Source organism: Pipistrellus kuhlii, unplaced genomic scaffold (genome assembly GCF_014108245.1).
Source record: "Pipistrellus kuhlii isolate mPipKuh1 unplaced genomic scaffold, mPipKuh1.p scaffold_m20_p_29, whole genome shotgun sequence".
NCBI lineage: Eukaryota > Metazoa > Chordata > Mammalia > Chiroptera > Vespertilionidae > Pipistrellus > Pipistrellus kuhlii.
The window spans coordinates 65,999-84,092 of NW_023425528.1; the positions used below are offsets into that span (position 1 = coordinate 65,999).

Below are 18,094 nucleotides of genomic sequence, written 5' to 3' on the forward strand. Positions count from 1 at the left end.
GTCAGATATAAATTCATTTCTAATAAAGATAGTGTAAATGGGTTAGCCAGTGTAATCCACTCAATCCTATTGCATAATAGGCTAGAAATGTGAATTTTTAAGATTAGTACATGCATTCCATATCTAATGGGTATAAAGAATGACAGGATCCTAGAAACTTGACATTAAACAGGCTGGTCTAGCTTCTTACTTTGTGGATGAACAAAATGATATCCAATTTTGGGAAGTAAGTAGTCTCAGATCATTGAACAAATTAATGGTGTAACCAGGTAACAAGGTTCATGTCAGTAATCTCCCAAATTGTATTTCATGGATCAGGAGTTTGTAAACATATTCATATTATTCTCAACACAGGATAACAGATGTATATATAAATATTGTATGTAGTCATTACATCTGTCACTGTGGTTATAATCCAAATATTTGGGAAAGGTCAGTCTCTAGTACTTATTTCCTCATGCTTGCTTTGAATATTTTATGCCATCCATTATAAACCATTACACCATAATTATGGAACTCATTAATGAACTCTCAAAATAAAGTCTTTCTGCCTCTAAATCATAAGTATAGCAATTAAAATTAACTTTAAAATAATACTTAAAACTGTCAATACCACTACACATATAATTATAAATACTCTTGTATTTATAAAAAATTGACAATAATTTTATAAGAAAGATTGTAAAGTTGAAAGAAATACCTATACTTACGTTGAAACCTGACATGTTAATATCTATCCGTGGTTCACCTTCCTTTTGTCCTTTTGGTGCAATTTGATTGAGAAGATGGAAATAGGCTTTGGAATCCTATGGATGAATTGAAAATGTCAGTGATATCACATTCACAAAGAATGAATGCATCCTATTGTCCCATGTTTGGAAGGATTTTTGGACTGAAGTTGTAAAGAATATATGGCACAAACAACTGCCTTCTAATTTAACAGACCTTTTCCCCCGAAAAGTTAATCTATTTGGTCTTATGTCTGCCTTGAAAATAGATGAACTGGATTTTGTCATAATTTTACAATTTTTTGCAGTAATCAACACAATAATGTTAGTAAACACAAACTAGTTCTGTACCTTCACTGAATTACTGAAGTCAATAAGCTTGGTAGATAAAATAAGCAAGAAAAATCAGTGGGAGAGTAGAAATCCAGGAAGCATAGGGAAAGATAAAATAAACAGGTTATATCATTACAAAGCACAATACATACCATACCTTATGGAAAAGAGATTAGCTGGTTAAAGATGTATTTAATTGTAAATTTAAATGAAATTTTAACAAAATGAGCAACACTTCAAGTGAAATAACATTTAACCCTTTATGATCCAATATACTTAACCCCAAAAAGCCTCTCTTTTTGTTCGGCACTTGAACTTTTCCCCTTGAAATCCCAGTTCCTAAAACAAAGTGCATTGCTCATATTGGGGGGATGGGCCCGGTGAATTCAGGCTATGTTGACATTCCACAGAACACAGCTCGAAAACCATTAGATTAGCACAAACACTTACTAGGGGCCTTCAACACACATATCAAGTAAAATTCTGCCTCTCTGGAATACCAGAAGACAGGAACTGGAGTCAAGAAGCCTTAATCCTGCTATATCTGAAGACTACCTTCCCGGGTATGATAGTTTGCTATTACTGGGCCTTGACAGTCCAAATAGGCTCTGAAAGAATGTTTCTTACAGTAAGCTCTGAAGATTATGTGCATCATGATCCCCTGCAATGTTGTTCAAAATACTGATTACTGGATCCAACCCCATTCCCACCAAATATGATGACTCTCTGGGAGCTGCCCAGAAAGCTGCATGGTAAACAAGCTGCCCAAGAGAGTTTGATACCCAGTACCCTAAATTATTCTAAGCATAGGGAAAATTGGATGAGTGAAAGTCATTTCAAAGCAATTTATGAAATGCAAACCCAGATCCTACCATTAGTGGACACAGGACATTCCTCCTTCAAATAGTGCATGGCAGTTGTGTTAGTGCTTTCGTTTACAATTACCCATGAAAGATGCAAAGAGGATATATAATTTAATCCTATGCATTTGAGAGCAACAGGTAAAGAACAGACCCAGCAGAGTGAATTCAGACTATGTGGAATATCTACATAGCCTGTATTCACTATACTGAAAAGTGCTTTGCAGGTGAAAAATTTAACTTGAATAAAGATAAATTGGAAATTCCTTTTCACATTACTGAACAATTCTTTGCTTTTAAAAATATTTTAAAAACAGGCTTCATTTAAAAATATTTCCTTTTGTGCATTTAAAATAAGTCTTAAAACATAAAATGTACTTATGAATGGTTTTTGGGAACACATCGAATACATAAGTAAAATATACTGGGTCAAACATGTGTACGTGAAAAGAAGGGATGGGGTCAAGTGCTCTAATTTGGGGGCTAGCCACAATTTTCACTGATGAAATCAGTAGTGCAATAGCCCATTACTTCCTCTCACCACTGAACAAATTGATATGATCACAGCATATTGATTTCATAGCCCTGTTTGTCAGTGACATCTGGTAAAGATCCTCGAGTTTGTTCCCTGTGTCCCAACATCTGGACTTGAGAGACAGTCCAGGGAGTTAATGAGAACTTCATGATATTTGCTATGATAATTTTGGTTCTCTCTCCTTGAATAGCCTTGGGCACCATGTTGTAAATGAGTGCTACCAGTGTCTTCTTTCCCTTGATAGTTTTCCCTACTGTTCCTGGTGAGCAGTGAGCTCTAGAATTTGATTCAATGCAAGGAATTTTTGCGGGCCTTTTATATGCCAGGTGTTGTGTCAGAGGTGGACTTAGTAGGAGGGCACTGGGGCAGGAGCTGAAGTAGGAGCAAGACATATACAAGAGCTTATCAATACTCTAAATAACTCAATGTCTAAAGGTAAGAGCACATGATAGGAAAGGAGGCACATAAGAAAGGGGAAGGGGAATCTTGAGGTTCTCTCTCTCATCTAGGTCTTTACTAACAGGTACACTGAAGCCTGGGAAAGGCAGTTAGGAATAGAATAGTCATGGCCCATCCTTTTATATTCCATGTTTAACACTAAGCAGAATATAAAATGCTAGAACTATAATTTTACTTTTTTCCACAAAATGAAAACTAAACTTGGTGCTCATGCTCCTCACTCAGCTCCACCTCTCTACAGAAATCTATCATTGGGGTCAAGAGGCAACAAGGCTTGGTGATAAACTGGTAGGATTTCCCCTCTGTTAAGCTGGGGTGAAATCTCTCAAGTCATTATAGCCCCCCAAAGTGTTATGGTTCTTTGCACAGTTACAGTTACCTTGATGTCAGCACTAAAGTTGTTGATTTTCTGCCAGCCTGAGTTTTCCAAATGAAAGTTTGCCCATCTAAGCAGAAGCTCTTCTGGAGACAATTTCATAAGCTCCTCCAAAGTCTCACCATCTCGAAGTAAAGCAGCCAAGGCTACAAGAAAAAATATACAAAGCCATGACCCATATATTATAATAATAATGGTCATTACAAGTTCATTTAGTCTTTTGATACTATTAAAAAATAGAGATGAAAAAACCAGCATGACCTGGTTTCCAGGTACTCTGAGTCTAATAAAAGATAAATATATAAGTAGATAATTATAAGATGAGACAGATAAAGACATTGTCTTATGAGAATACACAAAACTAACCAACTAAATAAATAATAAATAAATAGGCATTTTCACTTTATATCACATATTTACATAAATTGTGCTTGTTTAATAATATTAAAATTACAGATTTGGGGTATGATGTTTAAAACATGGAGCCTTTCACCTAACTTTTTATTTAAAGGGACATAAAAACATTATGGTATATTAATTAACTCTTGAAGGGTTAAACCTATTTTTAATGGAATACAATTCAACTTTCCATTTTTCATAGCACCTAACATGTAAAGGCTACTCAATAGTTTTTGTTGTTAAATTGAATGTGTGGAAGAAGCAGAGGGTTTTGTGTGTATGTGTGTAAATATTTCTACAGAAAATAAGTAGAGGTTGGGTGTTTGTACAGAGCAGCAATTTTCAACCTTTTTCATCTCCTGGCACACATAAACTAATTACTAAAATTCAGCAGCACACCAAAAAATATATTTTTGCTGACCTGACAAAAAAAGGTATAATTTTGATCCATTCTCACCAGATGGGTATTGTTACGTTGGCCATTGTCATTTTATTTGACCATCTAAGGGAAAAGAGGCCAGTGCCCCTGACTAAATAGTCAGGTACTACATGTTTTAAAAATTCTTATGGCACACCTGTGTGCCTCTTGCAGCATACTGGTAGAAAATCGCTGGCATAGTGAACTGTTTAAATTCAAGCATTGTTTTATGAAGAAGTTCTGTAATCCTTATGCAATAACTAATTCCCATAAAATAAAAGAGATTTATATTAAACAAAGCCCAAAGTGCCTGATTACGGAAATAATCTAAGCAATACCTATATAAGGCAAATTTCATTTTTCATGGACTTCGCTTTATGCCATGTCATTTTGGCACTGAGACATTTAAGCAAGGAGGCTGCATGATCATTTGTACGGAACCCTTCCTGTTGCTCCCCATCTCTGCAAAGTCAGAGGCTAGAAAGGATCAAACAGCCTGACATCTATGCACCTTGTCAAAGATAAATCACTTGATTTATTACACAAGCCAATATAATTTATTTTGTTGTCTCCTTTTCCTTTTTCAATGGACCTTGACTCCTTTAACCAGACAAACACCACTGTGAAAATGGCAAGTAGAGAAACTGTATTTGTTCAAATATAGGTACATGTGAGTAGATTGAAAGTACAATAAATTCTTAAAGTGCAAGTCTTATAACGGATAAATGGATAAAAATGTGCAAAATATGATTCTTATAGACATTATGAGACCTTGAAATAATGAGAACCCCAAATATATATTTTTCCCCCAAAGTAACTGAGGATTGAAATGGAGATTTCTGGAATAAAATATGAATATTTGTAGTGGTACTTACTATTTTAAACTTTATAGGGAGAGAATAATGTAGTACTTCCTTAGACCCCATCATAATTGTATTGCACACGCTTATATATTCTACAAATGCATGATGTGATTTAAAAACCTATGCTGTAAGGACAATGCTTCTGCTGGTTCGGGAAATAGGAGACCATCAAGGGCAGGTCAGAATATTTTTAAGAGGTCTAAGCCTATGATACAATATAAAAAGAATTAAAAATAATAGGAGATGGAGCACAGTGGTAGAGCTGAGTGTGGTGAAAGATTGGGGTTTGTCTGGACAAAGCAGAAAAGAACAGATATCAAGTTTGGGGATCCTGGGAAAGTTCCTTAAACTCTTATGTGTTTTTGTGTCTTTATTGCAAAACAAATTCTAAAGTGCCAGGCAAATGTTAATTACTACTAAAGAAGAAAGTTATAAGTAGGCTGTTTTCCTGAATAACTTTATAGCATTACCTTGTTAATCCTATCATCTAATCACCTTAAGAAAGTATGACAGTCTGCATGGCTAGAAAAAAAATAACCAATAAACAAGTTTCAAAATAACAATTGTGTTCCATTACCTTCATTCCTGCTTAATTCAATGTCAGCGAACAAACCAATCTTAATGATTTGCCAAAGCAGTCCCAAAACGAGATGAGGTTTCCCAGCCCGCAAATCCTCTGCACCAATGTTCACAACATGACACCCAATGGCAGAAGCAGAGTTCAGTGCCAAGTTCAAGTTTTCCTGCAAGAAAGCCAATTTACACATTGGATTTTGACCTTAGCATTTTTTAAGAGTCTATTTCTCCACTCACTGAAAACAACACCCAACTAGGATATTAAAACCCTGTATTAGTTTCAGCCACACATGATCCACAGGAAACAAATTCCAGACATTAGTATTAAAAGCATAGCTAAAACAAATCTCAGCCTTATTGCTATTGCCTTCTCCAGAATTCCATGGGAAGTTAACTTGGTATTTTTATTTGATCCCTTTGGAAATACTAAAGGAAAAGGCTGAGTTACTAAAGTAAGTATATCTACGTAGGTTAAGTGTCGTATTTCTAAAAATGTCTAATGAGAGGTCTATTACATATAGCTGAAAGAGTTCTAGAAGTTCTCAATACCCATATCTGAAGAGGTATTCTTGCCTAAGGAAATTTTGCTATCTAACCGTCTACTCAATGGAAGAGAAAAATGCTCCATTCCTTAAATATGCCAATTTTAAGAGCTTAAATACAGGGTGTGGCAAAAGTAAGTTTACAGTTGTGAGTACCTAAATAGAGTTTATTCTTGTATTATTTTTAAACTAGACTTAACTAGAGGCCCAGTGCATAAAATTCATGCAGGGTGGGGGGTGTCCCTCAGCTCAGCCTGCACCCTCTTTAATCTGGATCCCTCGAGGGATGTCCAACTGCCCATTTAGGCCCGATCCTGGTAGGATCCAGGATCGGGCCTAAATGGGCAGTCGAGCATGCCTCTCACAATCCAGGACTGCTGACTCTCAACTACCGTGTTTCCCCAAAAATAAGACATCCTCCGAAAATAAGACCTAGCGCAACATTGGGAAAAAAATTAATATAAGACACCATCTTATTTTCGGGGAAACAGGGTACTTGCCTGCCTGCCTGATTGCCCCTAACCACTTCTGCCTGCCAGCCTGATCACCCCCTAACCACTCCCTTGCCAGCCTGATCAACGCCTAACTGCTCCTCTGCCGGCCCAATTGCCCCTAACTGCCCTCCCCTGCAGGCCTGGTCACTCCTAACTGCCCTCCCTTGCCAGCCTGGTCACCCCAATTGCCCTCCTCTGCCAGCCCTGTCACCACTAACTGTCCTCCCCTACAGGCCTGGTCCCTCCCAACTACCCACCCCTGCTGGACATCTGTGGTGGCCATCTTGTGTCCACATGGGTGCAGCCATATTTGACCGCATGAGGGTGGCCATCTTGTGTGTTGGGGAAATGGTCAATTTGCAAATTACAATTTTATTAAATAGGAAACCTAGAGGCCCAGTGCATGAAATTTGTGCACTGGGGGGGGGGGGGGCGCACACCTCAGCCCAGCCTGTGCCCTCTCTCAGTCTGGGACCCCTTGCTCCTTTCCACTCGCCTGCTCACTGCTCCTTACCACTCAGCTTGGTGCTCCTTAACGCTGCTGCAGAGGTGGGAGAGGCTCCTGCCATTGCCTCTGTGCTCACCAGCCATGAGCCCAGCTTCTGGCTGAGTGGCACTCCTCCTTGTGGGAATGCACTGATCATCAGGGGGCAGCTCCTGCATTGAGCATCTGCCCCCTAGTGGTCAGTGACTGGTTGTTCTGGTCGTTCCATCGTAATGGTCGCTTAGGCTTTTATTATATAGACTGTACTATTTTCCATATGAACAACTGTAAACCTACTTTTGCCCTACCCTGTGTGTTTGCTTATTTCTGCATATTTGTACCACAATATGTAAAGAAAAAAGACATAGGGCTTGGAATTAGAGCTGGGTTGGAACTTCACTTCCAACATTAATCTCGGTAAAGCTCAGAAACCCTTCTTCTGAGTTCCAGGTCTCTTCTCTGTAAAATCTGGATAATAATCCTAAACTCAGAGTTGTAAGAATTAAACGAGAAGATAAAGTACAGAACATATGATCTATAGAACAAATCCTTAAATTGTAGTTTCATAGAAGACAGAGGGGAGAATAATGCATACCTGAATGATAAAGGGTGTAAGTTTCTTCTTGTTGATTGCTCTTTCATCAATTGTATCAGGAACTGAAAGGTTGATCATTTTACTGAAACAAAATTCAAAAATGAATTGACTTATATTTTCTTTCCTTTATTGAATGTATTGGGGTGACACTGGTTAACAAAATAATATAGGTTTCAAGTGTACAATTCTATGATACAGAGTTTATTTATTTTAAAGAGTTTGTAAATATTCAGAAATATTTAAAGGCTTATCTGTAATACTATCAACAATAAAAAATGTATTTATAAAAATAAATATTTTAAGGCTCATTATAGCTCTCATGTATTCTGATATGACTTTTATCATGTTTATCACCAAAAAACTATATATATATATATATATATATATATATATATATGTATGTATGCAAATTTAAAAAAGACCAAAATGTTTATAGTAGTTGAGTACTTCTGAGTTGGGGATTGGGGCCTATTTTCTCATTTTCTTTTCTTTTTGTATTTTCCACATTCTTTTATAAAAATAAATAACTTGGATATTGAAAAAAACTTTATTGAATAAATGTTAAAAACCGATAAAATTCCGCATAGAAACTGAGTCTCTTCTAAATTATATAATTCACAATTAAAAATGCCATTTTTCACAAAGAGGTAAAATTAGTTGAGCGTGCGAGTTTTTCATTCGCCAAATATTAATGAGTGCCTAATTGATGAGCTAGGCATACTATATTTGATGCATATAATACAGTGGTGAGAGAAAGAAAGGCTATGTTAATTAGGCTAGAATCTATAACTTATTAGGAAGACTCTCATTTGGTAAAATTTGGAGTTAGACTCTAAAACTTTAGATATTTATAATAATGCTCTAAAACATGTTTTTCTGCATAGAAAAACTGATGTTGCTTTCCATTTAAAATTTAAATATTGACTAAATAGTACCATATTTATTTCTCTCTATTAAAGCATATGGCGAGCTATTTCTTTAGTATCCATAAGTGACAAAATAGAGGATATCTTACATTTTATTTATTTATTTGTTTATTTTAAAAAATCATTCCCAAGGACATTTTCCCAATGATTTTCAGAGAGAGTGAAAAGGAGGGTGGAAGGGAAAGAGAGAGAGAGAGAGAGAGAGAGAGAGAGAGAGAGAGAGAGAGAAGAGAGAAGAGGAGAGAAGAGATAAGCTTCAATGTGAGAGACACACATTGTAAGAGAGACACATTGATTGGTTGCCTCTGGCTCACAGCCAGATTGGGGGCTGGGGATTGAACCTGCAACCCAGGTACTTTGCCCTTGCCTGGGAATTAACCCCAAGACCTTTCAGTGTGAAGGGCAGATACTCTAACTTCTTGAGCCATGCCGGCCAGGGCAGGGAATATCTTATATTTTTAAAATCAGTTTTTCAAACAAAATGACTTTATTGCAAAAAAGGATTTCATTATTGTATACTATCATAGAAAATATATCCACTGCACTATTCTAAGCACTCTATATGTAAGTAGTCATTTACTTAATGCTCACAACAGCCCTGCGAGGAAAGTATAATATAGAAATCATAACAGATGGAAAGTGAAATGCAAATGGGCTGAAATCTTGATTACAGTCACATAACTACTGAATGGCAGAGACTGAATATGAACATAGGCAGGCTGATTATAGGGTATGCTTTTAACTCTTGTGCTACACTGCCTTTATAAATAGGCCCATCAACGGACAAAGTGTTGATAATCTTATGTCATTTCTGCCAAGATACTGTTGGCTCTGGGGTAGCAGCAGTGAGAAATGAATTTTTCAGAAATAAGTAATTGGAGAGTGAGAATTGAATTGTAGCTTTTTATTTTTTAAATTTTATTGAATTCAGAGAGAAAGAGAGAGGGAAAGAGATATAGAAACATCAATAATGAGAGAGAATCATTGATGGGCTGCTCCTGCACGCCCCCTACTGGGGATTGAGCCCACAACCCAGGCATGTGCCCTTGGCTGGAATCCAATATGGGACCCTTCAGTCTGCAGGCCAGTGCTCTATCCTCTGAGACAAATGGGCTAGGGCTGAAGTGTAGCTTCTTTGTTTCTTTTGGAAGCAATGTTATTTTAGAATTAAAAATTAAGTTCAACAAAGTTATAATGCTCTACTTGCTCAATGATGACAAGAAATCTAAAACTGAGAGCTTCCCTATAAAGAGGATCCCAGGCTAAATGGCTGAGTTTTAGATTCATGTTTTGGTGGTACTTTTATGGAAAGACTTAGAGATGAAATGGAATGGGCAGAACTGAAACAGTTTTCAATTCTAAGTCTTTCCCAAGATGAAGCTGGGACACTATCTTTGGAAACTTGAGTGTAAAATAAGCCAACATCTCACCAAAGCACAATGCCGTCACCAACAGCTTTGAACAGGTCATCGGTGTTTGGGTTCATTGGTATAACATGTCGGCAATCAGGATCATTTTCCAAAGCTTTGTTTATCCAGTTAACAAAAGCATATTTTTCTTCCTCTAAAATTATGTTGAATAACAAGAAGTTAGTTCATACTCTGGGTTAAATATGACTTTAAAGCCTAAAAGAGTTATTCAGTAATGAGGAACTTTAATGTGTCACAAACATGTGGTCATTGTCTTTGTAAACCCAGACATGTGAATACAACCCAGTGGCTATTAGGAATGATAAAATTAACAACAAAAACCAGAGCGGAGTTAACTGATTCTTAGAGAATTTAGTTACAAAAATTTTGTACATTTTTTTATATTACTATAGAACTCTACCATAATGAAGCTTGTCATTATACATATTGTATCATGTCTTGCAAGCGAACAAAGCCATACAATACATGTAATGCCTTTACAGCAAGTATTAGTCACAAGTTCAAATATATGTTGCAAAGGACTCTTGTATTCTTAACTAAGAGGCAATGTTGTTCTAGAGCAGTGGTCGGCAAACTCATTAGTCAACAGAGCCAAATATCAATGTACAACGATTGGAATTTCTTTTGAGAGCCAAAATTTTTAAACTGAAACTTCTTCTAACGCCACTTCTTTAAAATAGACTTGCCCAGGCCATGGTATTTTGTGGAAGAGCCACACTCAAGGGGCCAAAGAGCCACATGTGGCTCATGAGCTGCAGTTTCTCGACCAGGGACATAAGATATCAGTGGTGTCTGTGGTAATACAATAGGATTTGAGTGGTATCCCTCCTTGACCTTGTAGCATGCACCCTACTGAGCTCACTGTGTTAACTTGATGCACGTGATACCGTTACCTGAGTAGGAATGCTGTGTTCCTTCGCTAGAGAGCTCTGATGTTCCTCCCAGAGCGCAAATCCCTTCTTTCCGGTTGATGGCTTTGCGGAAGGTTTTAGCAATATCACTGCTTTTCACCTCTTGGAAAATCTATTAATTGAAATATGTTGTCAATTCACAACTAATTTTATATCAGGCAGAATAATAAGCATATTTAACTTCTATATGCTGATCACTTAGATTTTTCCCCGTAGGTGATGAGCGTTAAAAAATATGGAGAACTGGGCTTGAATAATAATAAAAAAAGGTTTTAGAGAGAGGAAGGGAGGCAGAGATAGAAAGTGAGAGAGAGAGATACAGAGAGAAAGAGAGATACAGAAAGAGAGAGATACAGAGAGAGAGAGAGATACAGAGAGACAGAGAAACATTGATTGGTTGCCTCCCATATGTGCCCCAAATCAGGATTGAACCAGAAACCCAGGTATGTGCACAATTCTGCCACCTTTCAGTGTACAGGCCCGGAACAATGCTTGAACCAACTTAGCCACACTGGCCAGGGCTAGGCTTGGTTTTTTTTTTTTAAATGGTAAACGAGTACTACAACACTGCTACTGAAAATGAAGCGCCAGAAAGGAAACAGCATACACTTGTCAAAAACACTAAGTGCCACATGCAGTGAATCCACTTTAAGCCGAAAACTAGTGTGCAACAAAGGCATAGGGAAACCTGTTCATTTTCTATGAACGAGGGAGGCTTTGCCTTTTTCCTGGGGAGAAGTTGAAGGATCCCCGCTTCTTTAACCACAATTCTTAGTGTGAGGAAAGATAAAGATTCATGACTCAACCAAAAAATAAACAACAAACAAACAAACAAACAAACAATAATTATTGATGTAAACAAGGTAGCTCAGTAGGAGTGTATTCAATCAAAATGTATAGAATAATAAGGTGAAAAATGTGTTTAGTTGGCAGCATATATGACTATTGTGAATAAACACAGAAAAGATGCTTTTCAGTGATTGTCTTGTTTGTACATTTAGGAAGTCCAGAGTCTCTGCACAACAAGAGACAGGCTAACTAAATTAACTTGCAAATTCTAATTGCCCAAGAGCAGGCTGTAGCAAAGCAAAAGTCACAGCCTACTTGGTTGAATGAATGGACAATTTAAAGTACTGACTATATAATTCTTAAATACTGGAATTTACCTAACTCTAAATTTGTTCCCGATCTACCAATGTGCATGGCTAAATTAGTCACTGCCAGTAAAACAAGAGCAAGATGTGGCATCTCCATAAAAATTTCTTTAAAATGTGTTTAGAACACATAAGTGCACTTATCAAAAGAAACATGCGGTCCTAATGAAAAGGTTGCTGAACAAATAGAAAATAACTCAAAGGCCTTTAGCATTATGGACAAGTACATCCTCTCTCTCTCTCTCTCTCTCTCTCTCTCTCTCTCTCTCTCTCTCTCTCTCATCTCATCTCACGAAGTGCAGCCTATGTTTGAAATTCATAGAACAGGGTCAATCCAGGTTGTATCTGGGAGAGCGAGCATGAGTAGTAGCTGAAATCCAGCCCATGCTCCACTAGCCAGGCTTACCTTACATCCTGCACTAGACTGCAAATGGCAGAAAAGCAGGAGTACCTTTTCACATTTAGTCTTTTGGTGGGGTGGCACCTTTTTGTAATTAATCCACCTAGAGAGTGACTTTTTATAACTGGTAGAAAAGTTGCTGCTGCTGTTGTCAGCAGCTCTCTCACAAAGTCATCTTTTCCTATTACCTTTCTTTTTCTTTATTTGTTTTTAAAGAGTTTTAGATGTTTTTTTTTTTAATGACTTCTTATTGATTTTTAGAGAGAGAGGGAGGAGAAACATCAATGTGAGAATAGAACATCAATCAATTGCCTCCTATTGGGGATTGAGCCTGCAACCTGGACATGTGTTCTTTCAGTGCCTGGGATGATGCCCAACCAACTGAGCTGCCCAGCCAGGGACTGTTACCTTTTTTAAATCCTGACTTTCCTTGGATTTATAAGCCCAATTTTATACAGGAAAATAGTAAGCAGTAAATTTTATAATATCAAGCTTACTCAATTTCTATAGCTGGGATTTTGTGCTATACCTGTAATTTCAGAGGTAGAATTTTAGAATAGAAGCATGTGTGTGTGTATGTATGGGTGTCTATACACACACACACACACACACACACACACACACACACACACATACACTAACTACTCTAAATACTGCACATAGCCAGCAAAATCACTCTCCTTTCTCTCTGGATTCCTTAACTCTTTAATTCCTGTAGTGTGAACCTAACTCATGCATTCTGGGTAATTTTCAAATTATTAAAATTGTTTTTACTTATACTCTGATTTTTTACATCTAACTTTAATTTGATCCAATTTACCTTTAACTTCTAAGTCTAGATTATACAACAAAATGGTTACTTGGGAATGTAGCAGTCTTAACTGTGATGCATTTTGTTCCCATAACTCCTGCTTAAATAATTATATATCAGCTTAGTGAAAAAACAATAATCACTATTCTACCTCATTCTGAACTCTACTTCATTTAGAAAAACATTGTCCAGTAAATTAAAATCTAAAATGTGTAAGTTTCCTCATGACTGACATAATATCAATCACTGGAATGACAAAAAAATGTCTAAAATGTTACTGCTGCAGAATGATTTATGAAAAATTATTTTTCTTATTACAAATCTTTTTGTTTCAAGGATCATTTTCTTCTAAAAATTTGGTTGTTGCCATGATCACAATTTCAGCTGAAAAAAATCTAAATTTATATATATCATGGAAAAGAGAAATGATACAAATAGTAATAATAATAAAAAGGGTGTACAATATTGTGATGCAATTACTGAATAGTTCTAAACTCCTGATGCTCAGGAATGAAATTCAAACTTACAATTAAATTAGTTAATTTTTAATTGTCTTAGAAAAGTTACATGACCTTTATTTTCTAAATATGTTTTTTAAAAATTATTACAGCCAAGTTCAAATTTTCAGTTTTATATTATTTTTCTCTGTTCTTTACATTTAAAAAAAATTAAAGATAAAAGATAATTAAGATTTATGCATCTGTTAAACTGATTCACTACTTGAGAATTTGCATTTTGTTTGTGACTTTAGAAAAGAAATTGCTCCAGTGGATGACAAAACTATTTGAGTATAAGCCTTGGTTTAACAAGAATCTCTGAAATCAGAGATAACACAAGGCCAACTACTGTGCTGGAGACTTCTCAATGAATATTTTCAAAGCTGCCCATTGTGATACTAATGAGCTCACTGTTTTCCCTCAAAGAGGAAAGACTTGCTTTAAGGGGTGTGAACAAACCCCTGGTGTGCACAGCTCACTCTTGATCTATACATCTTTTCCAGTCTCTTTTATGGAATATATATGTTTCTTATTCCTTTCAAAAGTTCCACCTCCTTTTTAGTTAAACACAGAATTAGTGGCCACCCTCCCCCCCCAAAAAAAATTCAGAAGCATAGAATATAAAAAGGAAATATTTCAGAAAGAATTATCATACATACACACACACACACACACACACACACACACACACACACACAGACTGGCTTCCAGTGTTAGAGGTTTGTTTTCAAAGTAGCAAAGTAGCAGGTTTACATTTTTGGGATGGAATCTGTTGTAGGCCTAAACCTAGTAACAGCAGCAATTTAAATAAAAAACAAAATGCTAACATGCATCAACAAGTTTATTTCTATTTCCTTGTTAATACCTGATGGGTATAACTTCCTCTTTCTCAGACAACTAAGATCTACCCATAAGACAGTTTGTAAGCTATTTCATTGATGACAAAGCACATGGGAGTGAACAGACATCTGGTTAGACACCCATCACTTTCCAGTAGTCATGGTGTTGTCATTCTGAAACTTCAGGGAGGTTATTTTTACTGTCCTTCATATTTCAAATTTCTTGAATAGGGAGGAAGATAACTTAAAAGAGTTACTAATCCCCTTTGTAAAGTTGGGTAAGTCACTTCCTTTTTTTCAGGAACCCAGGTTTGTTTGTTTTTTACTTTGTAATTTCAGTATAAACATATAGATTCTTTTCTATTCTAAAATGTACATTTTAAACAAATATGTCCTTCTTAATATTTTACTTTAAAAATTCCCTAGTGATGCCAAAATTATTAGGCATGTAACTTCTAAAGAATACACTAGGCCAAAAACAGCTGTGCAAAATCTGGACCATTTCAAAATGTACAAAATTGTTTCCCTAAGACAATTTTTCTCAAAGACACAGTCACAATTTTATCTTTAACAACATCGGCACACTGCAAATCTTAATGATTTAAGTCTGTTCTTTCTAGATTCAAAAATTCTGAAGAGCAAGTTATATTTAAAAAACCCTAATCACAGTTAACTACTGCTCTAAGATGCTTTAAATTCACAATAAAACATGCAGTTACAAGGTGAGCAAGTTATTCAGCAGAGGACATGCAAGTGCTCATATTGCAAGTCAACTGCAACTTACTATTGGACACAGAATTCAAAACAAAAGGCTTTGGCAATAACTGGAGACAAAAACTGTGGGGAGGAAATCAGTATTTAAAAAAAGTGGCAAGAACTATATCACTTTAATTATGAAACATGTTTGCACTTTTAAAACAGTAACAGCCCTCCTCCCCAAAATGCCATCAGCTGAGTAGACATCATTCCTTAGTCAACTTGCTTCTTAAACTCTTTCAGTGCTTTTAAAGGGGGTTAATTCTATTTGGAACGAACTTATCAGAATTTTAGTTGCTGTAGTTACTGATGGGATAGATCTTGTCATTTCAGGTGTCTTGAGGCAAAAAAAGAGGCTAAGAGTGCTATGAAGTTTGTGATAAATATTAGGCACTGCTTAGCTATTTGCCAATACTGCAAGGAATGCCTATTTAGATCTAGTCAAACTTGGTCTTAAATTAATAATAAATAAAAACAAAATATTAAGGGTGTTCTTTTTTTAGTCATTCAATATTATTTTATATTATAGTTTCAGATGTACAGTATAGTGGTCAGACAATTATACAATTTACAAAGTGATCCCCTGATAATTCATGTACCCATCTGGCACCAGACATAATTATTACAATATTATTGACTATATTCTTAAGGGTGTTCTTAATTGAGGGAAGAGGTAACATTTATTCTTTAATATATATCTCAAATACTTTGTCAATGAATACGGACTGAAAAATGGCCCATGTCCAGAAAATCTAGACCTCACTCACTAGCAGCTAAAATCAACAGTGAGTGCTACACACACACACTCTCCAAGCACTGAGTACAGAACAATAAACCAGTTGCTTGGGGATCAAAAAAATTAAGAAACCAGGTCTTAACACTGAAGAATATTATTTTTTGAAACTAGAAAAAAACACAAGAATCTTAAATGCCTCTTCCAATGAACTGAAAAGACATGCTTCTAACTTTTAATTGTCAAAATTATCATCCTAGAGAAAATGGTACAGCTAAATACTACCGCAAGAGTAGCAAACATCTTTTTAATCAGAATGTTCAACTCAGGAAACTTCCAAGACTGTGAGTCAGGGTGTATTATTAAAATTTGGGAGTTTACTGTTCACTGAGGGAGAGAGAAAGAGGACTTCAAGGATGTCAGTTAGCACCTTCGAAAATGCCTTTTAATGAAGCCCTAAAAGAGACTGTTCACCTCCAAAGTGAGCAGTAAGTTACATCTTTGTCAGTGCCCATTTTCTCAATTCTTTTGTTAAGATATTTAATGGCTAAAAGAGCTAACTAAATTTAGTGGCTAGGATGAGAGAAATTTCATTAGTTACACCAGCACTAATACAATATATTTAGGAACTTAACAAGATGGTACTTGCAACTCCATAATCCCACTAGACAAAGGAACAATCAGTTGTAAAAAATGGTGGATTTTCATTTCATACTTACATAAACAAATTCGTCAAAACTTATCTTCCCATCTTTATTTCTGTCACCATCCAGCATGAGTTTTTGAATAATTTCTCTCACTTTATATCCCGGTAATGGCATATTAGCTTCCTTGAAAAGCTCATGAAGTTCATAGTCACAAATAAATCCATTGCTGTTGAGATCTTTATGAAAAGGAAGAGCAAACAAAATAGGAAAAAAGTTTTAGAAGAAAGAAGTTAATCTATTATTTTTCTCCATTTAAGGCTCAGTTTATGAGCTTGCCTAAATACAGTTTTCTTTCTTAATGTTTAGTACCTAAGGTTGTTTGAAAGGGAAAAGCAAATTTTAACAAAAAGTGTAGGGTTTTACATCATTCATCCTGTATATTAAAGAGTGTATAAGTAGCTTTGCTTAAAACAGCAACCCAAATATTAAGAAAGCACAGTTGCTTAATAAAATCAGAATTAAATCCTGAAGCTAATAGAACTTTTTAAAAGAATACATTATACACCAATAAAATACTGACATGGTATAAAATAATTTCTACTGTAGCTCTTTGGGTATTTTCCGTCTTCTTCCATTAATCTAATAGAATAGTTTTATGAGTTAATGCTGATTATATTACAAAGCACACCTAAAATTAAGTTACCATTTTCAGTGCCAATTTCTTAAATTAATGTAAATAAACATAAGTCCAGCTCAAAGTTCATAAAAATAATTGCAGCTCTGAGTGATGCAGGTGTCTAACATGATTCTATAAGTAACCTTTTTTATGTGTGCTACTAAAGTTTTAGCAGAGTATGTAGCTCAGTACTGAGGATACTGAAACTGTTAAATGAAAAAAAAAAACACAAAAACCCACAAAAACTGATCAATGACCAAAATTTTATTTAAAAGGAGAGTGCTAATGTACTGAGGTTTGTGATCACTTGAGCATATTTTTTTTTTTTTAGTAAAGAAAGTTGGACTTTCACCAGCAATTTCAAATACCTACTGTTCAACAATGCTTTTTATTCCTTATGTCCCCAGTCATTTTCATGTATGTTGAATTACTATAATAAAAGAAAGCAATCTGAATAGAGAAATGACCCTAGATGATCATGGCACCTTTCAAGACAATGTTTTCTGAATAGTTAATCTAGTGATCCATTACTTAAAAACTCTGTACCGGATACTGTTCTTGGGATTGCAGATACTGCAACCAATGAAAGAAATTCTTGCTGTCAAAGAGCTCACATTCCAATGACAACTTATAAGCAAATATAACATGAGAT

At 35.8% G+C, this 18,094-nt stretch overlaps 1 protein-coding gene across 7 annotated transcripts in view; it reads right to left on the reverse strand.

Moving 5' to 3' along the window:
- PLS3 (plastin 3) overlaps positions 1-18,094 on the reverse strand; it is a 92,745-nt gene that overhangs the window by 11,682 nt on the left and 62,969 nt on the right. For all 7 annotated transcript variants that reach the window (XM_045587390.1, XM_036454423.2, XM_036454426.2 and 4 more), the window contains 7 exons: positions 16,839-17,002; positions 10,912-11,041; positions 10,019-10,151; positions 7,663-7,744; positions 5,549-5,714; positions 3,295-3,437; positions 711-806 (listed from right to left, as the gene is read on the reverse strand). In XM_045587390.1, coding sequence (XP_045443346.1) covers positions 711-806; positions 3,295-3,437; positions 5,549-5,714; positions 7,663-7,744; positions 10,019-10,151; positions 10,912-11,041; positions 16,839-16,940 — 852 coding nt within the window. In that variant the 5' untranslated portion in view covers positions 16,941-17,002. The remainder of the gene's footprint in view (positions 1-710; positions 807-3,294; positions 3,438-5,548; positions 5,715-7,662; positions 7,745-10,018; positions 10,152-10,911; positions 11,042-16,838; positions 17,003-18,094) is intronic.